Genomic DNA, 11,405 nt, shown 5'->3' on the forward strand with positions numbered 1-11,405 from the left:
GACACAATACAGATTGTCATAGAAAAATAGCATTATGAGTCAGTATATTGCGCGGCGTCGACATTGTTGCCGCGATATTGATTGATTTTGTATACAACATTGGAATGTGCATGTTGGTGAATGTAAGTGGCCTGCATCTGGACCCAATGTTTTACACTGGAACTCAACAATTTCTTCTATAAATTAATCTGAATCTATATGACTGTGTGAAGTAGCAAAAGAAGGTCGATATGCAACAAGATTCGGGATAAACTTCTTAATATTTATTTTTCATTTTGCTCTTCTTCGTTTTCTTCTTCTTTTTCTTCTTCTTTTTGTGTGCGTGTGATAAAGATCGTATTCATCTGCATGGGCCGATTTTATTGTGACTGCACTATCTTCGTATTTTCAGCAATATACTTGTTTTGGAACAATGAAGAAAAGTCGCTTATTATTAATTAAAAGACTCAATATTAACTATAGGAAAGTGTCATCAAGTTATTCAAATTATAATGTTTGAGTGTAATGACCGTTATTGTTAGAACTTGTTGTGTGCTTCTCTTGACATCGTATAAACACGCCGTTGCTGTTTTATCTTCATCAAAAGCTTCTTTTGTTCTTTATATATATTTTAACATTTTGGATCTCGTGAACAAACAAAAGCTGTGTTGTGGCTTTCCTTCACATAAATGTCAGGTGTCGTACCTAGTTTTTGGTCCGATACTGTCCGTTCTGTTCGCCTTTATTTGAACAATATTGAACTGCACTTAATTTATCAATTCGTTTGCAATTGATTTTGTATGGAAATGGAAAGTTGTTATCATTAAAAGATGCAAGGTAAATGTTCAATATCTTGCGACATTGTTTGAATTATTTTCCATTGTTTGTTTTATTTATTTAAATTTAATTTTATTTTATATTTCTCTTTCCTTTTTGCCTTGATCTTTTTTAAATACTCATGTCATTGTAGTCAACGACAACGGAATGGGTGATATTTCAATGAAAGCTGTGATTAAATATTGTTATATATATATATATATATATATATATATATATATACTTTTCTTGTAAATTATATTCATAACAATCTTAGTAATTGTCTATAGCTATATGTTTCATACGGTATTGTTTCTATATTAAGATATTAAGAGTGTAGTTTGCATAGGATCATGAAATAGTTGTTGAAGAAGGTGTTTGCGACCAGTAATATTTATATTAAGTACTTATGATTTTAATAACAATATCATATTGACAACTTTGAGATAATTTCTCACTGTCTAGTGGGTTCTTATAAGAGTTAAGTTTTATCCTCAATTTATGGGTTAGGTCATATCAATAGGTACCTGGAAATAATAGATTGAGTAGTAAGATCCGTCACGTGGGGTATGTTGTGAAATATAGTTGTAATAGGCCCTTGAAGGTGCGTGTAATGAGGAAACTGAGCAACTAAATTCATTCCTATTTTGAATTTATTCCTATTTCTAATTCTTAATTAATATTTTGGAATCAGTCTGCAGAGTTCTGGACAATGTCGTTGCGATACCTGCATTCGGGGATCAGAAATTTACATGGAACATTTGATGAAATTAAACTTAAATATAACCTTTCAGTATTATCGTTTATTCAATGTTTAGTACTGCACGTAGTTCATCTTTTATTTTCATTTTAAAACATTTCTAATGAAATTATTTCTTATGCTGTACAAAACTTGTTTGATTTGCCTCTTTATGTTAATTAGCTAATGACCTCAGAGTCGTGACAATAATCATAGATTTAGTTATGATTTAACCTCCAAAGTTTAGTGTTTACAAGATACATTCGCTTCTTTGTATTGTTTGCAGACTAATTATTAAAGTATGTTTGTTATGTCATGTTTGTTTTCTTACAGATGTAAACGAATGCAATGATGTAATTTGTGACAATTGCAAGAACTGTATAATAGTATGGTTCCTATGCTTACCACTGTCCATCCGGATGGGATGGGACTAACTGTTCAAATAATAATAATAATAATAATATTAATAATAATAACAATAAATGTATAATCTGTACTAGCAAAGATCTAGTTTATATGGTAATTTCTTGAATATTAGATCTAAAAGTTATTTTGATAGACATTAGTATTTAATATGTTTCGATCGTTGACTCTTCTCAACTTGTTGCGTGTCCTTTAGCAAATGATTAAAGGTTTGTAATGAGCTTTGCGTGTTTAAAGTTATGACAGAGGAAAATTTCTTACAACCGACAAACAGTAATATATATTACAGTTAGTGAATGGGCTATTTAATGTTTTAACGTTAGACATAAATGAATGTGACATTTTGTATTTCATGTATTAAAGCCTGCACAGGTCAAAGTGGGTCAGCTGCTATATATTTCTGTGTCCAAAGGCAATTGACTTCCATTTCCTCCATATTATATAAGCTTCCATGTTGACATGCCAGTTAACATCTAAACAATACACTTATTATATGCAGGAATAAACTAATACTGTATAACTCTAATTTCCTCAAATTAAACTCTCAGATGCTCCAGCTGGCAACACTATAGTCAGCTGAAAGAGCAAATAAATGTCTGATGATTTAATATGGACGCTGCATTAGCGAAAGATTTGATCCTGTTTACCTACATTACCATCACTTTAATACGTATGGCAGTAGTCTAATTTATCTCAAAAGCTCCTTTCCACTGCTCTAGAACTACAAAATGATATAAATATTATTTGTATCGACCAAATGTGCTTCATTATAATTTATATTCGCGCATGTGTTTCGTCGCAATATATATAGAAAAGTCATAATGCAAGATAATGCTGTACAAACAATGTATTATTTCGTATGAACATGTGTTCACGTTATTGAAAGATCTTTACTATTCCTTTACGTGAATAATATGGTTTCTCATCTCTTTTTGCAGATGTCGATGAGTGCTTCGAGCGAAAACATAACTGTACACAAATTTGCAAAAACACAAATGGAAGTTACTACTGTTCATGTTTTTCTGATTATGAAGGAACCGGTTACAATTGTAAAGCTAGAGCAGGAGTTTACTCTGTATCAGTAACCTTCATATTCGATTTTGATCTCAAAAGTGAGAGCTTGAATGACCGTGATACGTATAAGAAGTACAGCAGTGACGTGAATACAACGGTAAGCACACAAATATTACCGAGAAAAATGTAAAGAAAGACGGACTTTCTCATTCTATTTCACGGACGTTTTTTCTAACTATTGGAATAAATGATTGTAGGTATGATTCATTTGTGAGACGATTGTTCCTATAGATGTAATAAACTTCCAAATATATCATGTTTGAAATGTGTGCAAAGTGATTTTTGCAAAAATAAGTATAGTTGAATAGAGAATATTGAGGGTACGTATGGCTGAAACCGACAATGTCATATTAAAATGTGAATCATATCTTCAGGTTCCAATTTTGAGCATAAAATGAATTTCAAACCAGACGTTGCGATATGTTTAAGTTTTTATTCATTCATTTTCATCTCAGATTTCAGAGTATTTTAAAGGAATGCTTGGGGAGGATTTTATCAGCATGGAGATAATCGAACTAACGTAAGTAATGGATACTTCTTTTATAAGAATTACCATAAATATTATACAGAACTGTGGGAATTTCCAGCTCACCATTTTCATATTCAACATACTTCTATTGGCCAATGCTCAGTGATCTACCAAGCTGGATCTATTTCACAATATAGAAAATAATTATTCAGTACATACTATTTAATATTACTCAGGAAAGCCCTAAATCGGCAGTCCAAAGTGAGATACTTTGCCTAAAAATAAGCTTTATTACAAAACTAAAATACACTTTATTATTACGGGACTTTCAGGAATCTCATTCGAAAATATGTCTTCACAAAAAACAATTTCCATAACAAATTCCGTAATTAGTACCCACATTATCAATGTTATGTTGGACTATTTGACATTCCTAGTGAATGCTTTCTGCACATTAGATAAAGTCATTATTATTGTCGTTTGTTATACAACTTATCCATGAAGATTATATATATATATATATATATATATATATATATATATATATATATATATATATATATATATATATTCGAGTTCGTCTAAGCATTGTTTCTCTTTCTATACTGTATCGCTTTTCGATCAAGGTAATTAAAACCGTATGACAATATTATGCATTGCTTTATGGAATTTGAGGTCTGATTTGTCTTCCTTCTCTGCAGAAAGGGCAGTTTGAAAGCAAAGTGTCGCGCAAGTACACCTGATACAGAGAGATCTAAGACGTCGTTTTTACAACAGGTTTTGAAAGCCTATGATGTTGGTTTTGTAATAAATGGAACAAATGTTACAATCAAGTCCATTGAAAGTAACGATCAACTGAGTAAGCTAAGTTAATTAATGTATATACTACGACCATATTCTTGTCTTGGTATTATTTCGCAACGTTAAACATTTCTAACTATGATATTTGTTCATATTCCCTAACTGTCATCGCTAGGTTAGAAGGACACAAAGAGTGCGCGTGTCAGTTTAAGCCATACTTTGTCTTATTCTAAATACATAAAAACAAAATATTTCCCAACGTTTAAAAATCAACTACATATTTAGTGAAAACGATCGTATTTGCAACAGAGTTCTTACGTGCTATAAGAAACAGTAAAAGTACAACAAATATAGAAGCCTAATTAAATTACATGAAACACGATTATTAAAACAAAAATTTACTCTGACCATTATATTTCTAAGTATGAAGCAATATTATTTTCCCCTGTTTTAGACTTTAAATGGAAACAAAATGGAAAGAGCATGCGAAAAAAATTATTCCTCTTTAAACATTGCACACGTCATGCATAGATTATACAAAATTGCACATATTTATTCATTACTCGTGCACCTTTGACTTTTTCAACAGTTAAAGGATGAAAAGCATCAACTTGTGTTGTGCTAATATCTGATCCAGTTAGACACTGAAAAGTTTTACTTTGAAGCGAAAATCAATGTGGTTCTGTGATCTAGTTAATTCATATCAAAATTATTATACTGGTCTGTGCAGTCATTTATTTTTATTATTTTTTTTTGCGTTCTTCATCCACTCGTACTAATTACTAATTAATTATTTACATTATATTGAAAGAGACGACATACTTCCTAATGGGTTTGTCTTCCATGTTATGTTTCATTGCAGTTTAGTATATATCTGAATAATAAAACAGCACGCGTACAATTTGAAATTTAATATATTAAGAAAGTGGCGTATCAATATAGATATCTCTCCATACAAAAATCATAATAATCATATAAAATATTATGAAACATAAACAGCCAATTAATACTAATAAGCAAAAGTGAAAATTTTATATCCGTTAACGTTATTATAATCCCATACGATGCATATTACCATGATGTAAAGCTAATTTTTCTACATATTAAATCCATAGTAAGCAAGGACCCATGTGAGGCAGCTGCCGCTTTAAACCAGGGATGTAAAACTGGGTACGAGTGTATTCTTCAAGATAAGAATCCAGTATGCAGGTACGAGTGTACTTTTCTCGAAAGCTTGGCCAACTAACAGATACAATTTTCAATGTACATACGTTTTTTTATCGCATCGTGTTTGGTTGCGTGCGCTCACAACAGCATGCTTACAAATAGAGCGTGATTTATATGGGGTATATACATGGTACTGGAGTGAATGAAATGGCCTTCGCTATAATGTGTCGATGAATGTGATATGGTGTATTAAAATATGACGTAACCACATATCTAGAACTTATACCTGATTGCTCAGGAAGATGATTTTAGAACCTTAATATAATATGGGTGGAAAGCAAATGGATTTATATATTAAAAATGAAAAATATTCAAAACCTAAAATTCATCCAATTTTAACACCTTTTTAAAATTTCTATTTAAACGCGATATATGAAGATAAATATTCTTCATTTTTTGTTTTAGACAAAAGAGTATGTATATATGTATATATATATATATATATATATATATATATATATATATATATATATATATATATATATATATATAAATTTATGAATACCTAACGTCTTATGAATATATATTCGTTGATGATAAATACCTTTGCAATATAAATTGACACAGAATCGGTTTATGTCTAATATTTTTGCTTAATCTTTAACACATCACTTATTTGCTAGAGTTGCTGATTTACAAATAGCTTTCATACAGTTTTGATATACACTTTACCCTCTTTGATTGTCTTTATATGTATTTGTTTAGTCATAACCTGTGAGAAAAAAAATGACAGAATTTATCGAGTGCTGAAAATGCATTTTCAATCGGTGTATTTAAAATTTTCAATTAATTTTATGCCAAGTTTTCTTCGCATGTTGTACAATTTAAAACTAGACAGCGATGTTTTAAGTCTTCAAGTTAAAAGAAAAGATTGATCCGTCAACGCAACGCACACATGTATTTTCTTTTAGCTCGTATTGAACAATATGATTCGGCAAGACAATATGCATACAACTATTTGCTTCTTGATATTTCAGACCAACAGTAGCAGGTAAGTTGATATCAAAGTGTATCGTTACTTTGGGACTCACGCTATCTTGTTGTGTGTCCACTTTGATGACCGCATTATATTATATTGGCTCGGATGCAGTAATGGCTTGTTCGATGTATAGTGTCTATAATTTTACTCTCACTTACTTAAATCTGTAGCAGTTTATTTCTTATATATCTTGCAAGTGAAACTATATGACGGATGCTGCTATATAATAACATAACTCATAATTCATACTATATATATATATATATATATATATATATATATATATATATATATATATATATATATATATATATATATATATTAAAATAACATGACATTTTAAAGTGTTGGTATAAAGCAATTTGAAATACCAACAATACTGGTATATCAAATTGTGATCCGTCCGCTGCGCAATGATATGCATTTACAAACATTCGAGCGACCGTCTGCAGATGATTCTAGATCAATGATGAATTTTCACACATTAGTCATTAGTGACGTATAAAAAAACAAATGAATATAATATGGACAAACTACACAGAAATGTGGAGTGAGAGAGAGAAGGAATTCGGGCTGGATTAAAACCTTGAAATAGAAATTACACCAAGTAACCTACAATAACCTGGTTCTTCGTAACGATTCGTGTGCACATTCCTTGGAATTTATCTACACTGTGTATCAGTCATACAAAGTTTCAAACCAAGTTGACATTATACAGTTAATTACACATACTAGAATTTATTTAATGTTCTGTGTTGTTCTTTTGTTCTTTTTTTTTTTTTTTTTTTTTTTTTTTTTTTGCTTTTCTTAAACATACTCTAATGTCATAAAAATCGATTATTATTATGAATTAAATATGAAAATGTCCAAATGCATGTCTCTCTGCCTCTCTCTCTCTCTCTCTCTCTCTCTCTGAACCATCGTAGCAAGATATGGGCTAAAACCCATTAAATGACGAATGTAGACGATTTTCGTTTGTGTCATCCCACGAAATCTCTGGACTTATGAATGATGGTAAAAGTTGAGACAAACCAACCAAATGATGAGAGAGATGGTGTTAAAGTCAAACCGAAGAAAAAAAGAGGGGGGTATGGTCTCTGGAACTATTACTAAATAAGAATAATGACATAGAACAGCTGTAAATATATCAAAATATTTTAATTACCTCTTGTTGTTTCGTCATTTCGCTTAGTTTCCATGTTAACTTCTATGATCCGGTAGGTCAATGGCTTAGCATTCATATGAGTGGCGTAGCTAGCCAAGTGTTTGTAGTGTTCTACTTTTATTATTTAAACCATCTTTCATGTTTAAATCATAAGATGTATTAAATTGATTTAATCAATATGAAGAAAAATAGAAACTTAAAAAGCAGATAGTCAACTTATGAACAAGCAGAGGTGACTGTGAATAGCCACAAAAGGCACAGAATTAAATTTTGTAGCGGACACATTCGGGGATGTGAGGAGTTCATTCACTTATTCAATACACAGCTGCCTGTAGTAAATCTTAGCTCCGTTCAACGAACAAATATATGTATGTGCATGTGATATAAATAAAATATATGTACAGCATGTACGCTGTATCAATGATATACCACTCGTTGCATAAATTTTTCATTAAAACGCCTCGTTTCATTTTAATGAAACATTTATACATCTCGTGGTATATCATTGATACGGAAAACATAATATATATATATATATATATATATATATATATATATATATATATATATATATATCTGTGTGTGTGTGTGTGTGTGTGTGTGTGTGTGTGTTTTAAGATTTATGGAAATGATTATGCATTAGATACATTAACGAATCTGTGAAGATAAATATATTGTTATATGTTTATACAGACAATTTCAATCTCGTCGTCGGCCTAGGCGTTGGGATTCCTCTGGGGATAATTTTCGTTCTGGTCCTCATTGCTCTAGTTGTCTACTGCAAAAAGGTTGCAAAGAAGGCACGCTTTTCAGACATCTCATCTTACAAAGAAAGGTTATCATATTTCTTCGCTTTTTCATCCAATGTATTTTTTATCATTTTATCTAACTTCTTTTTCAAATAAAGCATATTCAAAACAACGTTAAAAAAAATATTTTATTTTCATTCAAAGCAATTCTGCATAATGTATAAGGTACCGTGAATTAACTGGATATAGCTTGAAATGATTTATATTAAAGCAAAACAATATTATATAAACAAGAAATAAGTTGTTCAAGACTTTTCCCAATGGTTTTGAACGGCATGGTATAGGAAACAAACTTCAGCTCACATTGTTCTGGTTTGAAGCTGCATGCTTAAAGAAATTATGCCACGATCAAAACATAACTAAATGTACATATGATATTATTATTATTACGCCACAGTATGCAATACACTATTTGTATTATTAACTCGTATTTTTCCGTGAGTTCAATTTTGTTGAAGTGATATACAGTTATTGTCTTTGGCTGTTGATTATATCCGATGTTTTCAAAATAACTTGAAACACGTTGGAAAGTATGCTTATACTAACTAATCAAGAAGTACCTTTACGTCAGAACAAAATACACCTACTTAAAACCTTCTAATCTTCACTATCCATTATAATGTTTCATGTTACTAGCACACTTTTCTATCTGAATGATATTTTATCATCCACTATTTAAGGATGCAAATAATTTGTTGTATAAGATTCTCAACTGATTTAGTGCAAACCAACTAAGATTGCAACTTAATCTGGCATTCTTTATGTGATTACATGAGTTTAGCAATATCAATAAATTCGACTGGCTTATAAAATCAAACATCAAACTTCAAAACGTTATTTCTAAATGAAATAGGCGGCTCACCTATCCGCTGTGTACAAGTGAATCCTATTTGCTAAAGGTTCATATTTGTGAGTAAGAATTAACCTTTAGCGTTTTATATGTATGATATGGTTAGAAATTAGATTAAAAAGATCAAATTCATACGATGTTTATGTTACTAAGATCAAGAGCTTCTGGCAATGGACTCGGATTCGTGTCTCCTGGTAAAATACCCACCAGATATTCCGGTTACGCTCGTAGTGGCCCTCTATCTGGACCACATCAATGGGACACCGATTCGGACATGTCCTATGCTAGTTTACATCGTGGGCTGAGCATTAAAAGGACTGGAAATCCCTTGTATCAACGACGCACAAATGGTATGTGTTCAGGGTCTATATGATGGAATATTAATAGTAGTTATATTTGCAAAGGCATGTGTGACTGATAAAGTAATCAATTTTACGACAATACATATATGTAACAACTACCTGTTATAAGACATGTTTGGCAATCAAATAAAACTGGTTCAATATTAGTACTAATATTAGTACCCCAACTCCTACCTCGTGGACAGGGTACTAACATAATCATACATATGTCAATGCAGCAAGCCAGCACATTTTAGCCTAATATCAACAATTTTTGAACATATTCCTTGCATATAATGAAATATATTGAGAAGTCCTCTTACTTAATACCGAAAGTATCGCAAATCATTGTAGAAATAGTTGTAAAATCTCGTTTACCTTTCATATCCGATATTTTTGTTAAGATCGTCCGCCATATAAGGAAATTGTAAATAATCCGTAGCAAAAAATATGGCCCGGTTCCATTCAGAAATTACGCGCATTAAAAGTAAATACAGTTTGTCGGCAACTTTGAAATTCCACCAAAAATCCATTATTCGCCACTTGATTGATAATAACATAGCGTAGAGTATCCAAATATGGTCTGGCAAGTCTTATCTAGAAAAGGGGTCACGGCGAGAGTCTCGAGTTATATGTCATGGCGGACAAGGTGAGGTTAGTGTAACCATGTCAATTTCTTTTATCGTGTAATGGTTTAATACATTCAAAACAAGCTAAACCTCTCTCACAAAATGATTATACTTATGTAGTAGATATCTACACTACTATTTTTATTGACTTTAGTGATGATTTCTTTTACTCCATTACATGATAGGAGATCAGTTCGTAGCCTCAACCACAACAAATCAAGTTGAGGCTACAACATCGTAGCTAGTTCAATATCGGATTATCAATTATTATATAAGGTAAAGTTATTCTAGTTGAAGGTAATACATCTTTTTCTAAAGTGCAGCAATAACGTATTAGAATTTAACATTGTACAATCAGACGTGTCTTATGGAGATAAGGACGTGAAGTAAATTCAGCACGGCTGTGTCACCAACTGAATTTTCTTCACTCGATTTATGTGTCTTCTAAACGTTTCTTTAAGACCTTATACATATTATCCCACTTTCTATATATATATATATATATATATATATATATATATATTATTTCAACACAATAGTTGTTTAACATTCCAGGTGCGACGGATGATCAAAAAGATCAGCAACAACGATCTAAATTTTCATGGGACTTTATATCTGAGTTCATTAATCCTGATGTAACGGTAGGTTTTACAAGTATTTTAGAGCCAGATTAAGTGTGTAACTTTAGCAAACAAACTGGTATATACAATTTAAATAGATTAACTTTAAACATAATATTGCCTTACACTGTTTGGTAATTTTTATCAATTATTCAACATAAAAGCTCATTACTTAACAATCTTGTTCCATTAAATAATCGTTTTAAAAATCAACAGCAAAAGTGTCCGGTGATAGTTGTACTAATTTTCGATGCCAACATGTCATCTCTAGAAGTTATGTATTGTGCGAAAATAACTTATCGCTTCTGAAATGCAATGATATTCACACAATGCCAGGAAATTGTCTAGCACATGCGATGAATAAGTATCTATGCATGAATGTCAGCGCAATCAAAACATCTTTCTAGTAAGTACCTCCAACCTGAAATTTTTAATATATATATATATATATATATATATATATATATATATATATATATATATA

General features: G+C 31.0%; 1 protein-coding gene across 1 annotated transcript in view; it reads left to right on the top strand.

Annotated features, from left to right (window-relative positions):
• LOC149772056 (uncharacterized) overlaps positions 1 to 11,405 on the top strand; it is a 112,491-nt gene that overhangs the window by 97,314 nt on the left and 3,772 nt on the right. Inside the window, exons 54-61 of the mRNA XM_089947924.1 lie at positions 2,896 to 3,128; positions 3,487 to 3,551; positions 4,202 to 4,359; positions 5,417 to 5,510; positions 6,506 to 6,519; positions 8,366 to 8,507; positions 9,485 to 9,681; positions 10,857 to 10,942. Coding sequence (XP_089804050.1) covers positions 2,896 to 3,128; positions 3,487 to 3,551; positions 4,202 to 4,359; positions 5,417 to 5,510; positions 6,506 to 6,519; positions 8,366 to 8,507; positions 9,485 to 9,681; positions 10,857 to 10,942 — 989 coding nt within the window. The remainder of the gene's footprint in view (positions 1 to 2,895; positions 3,129 to 3,486; positions 3,552 to 4,201; positions 4,360 to 5,416; positions 5,511 to 6,505; positions 6,520 to 8,365; positions 8,508 to 9,484; positions 9,682 to 10,856; positions 10,943 to 11,405) is intronic.

This window comes from Sinohyriopsis cumingii, unplaced genomic scaffold, assembly GCF_028554795.1.
Source record: "Sinohyriopsis cumingii isolate HCF-2022 unplaced genomic scaffold, ASM2855479v2 utg001518l, whole genome shotgun sequence".
Lineage (NCBI taxonomy): Eukaryota > Metazoa > Mollusca > Bivalvia > Unionida > Unionidae > Sinohyriopsis > Sinohyriopsis cumingii.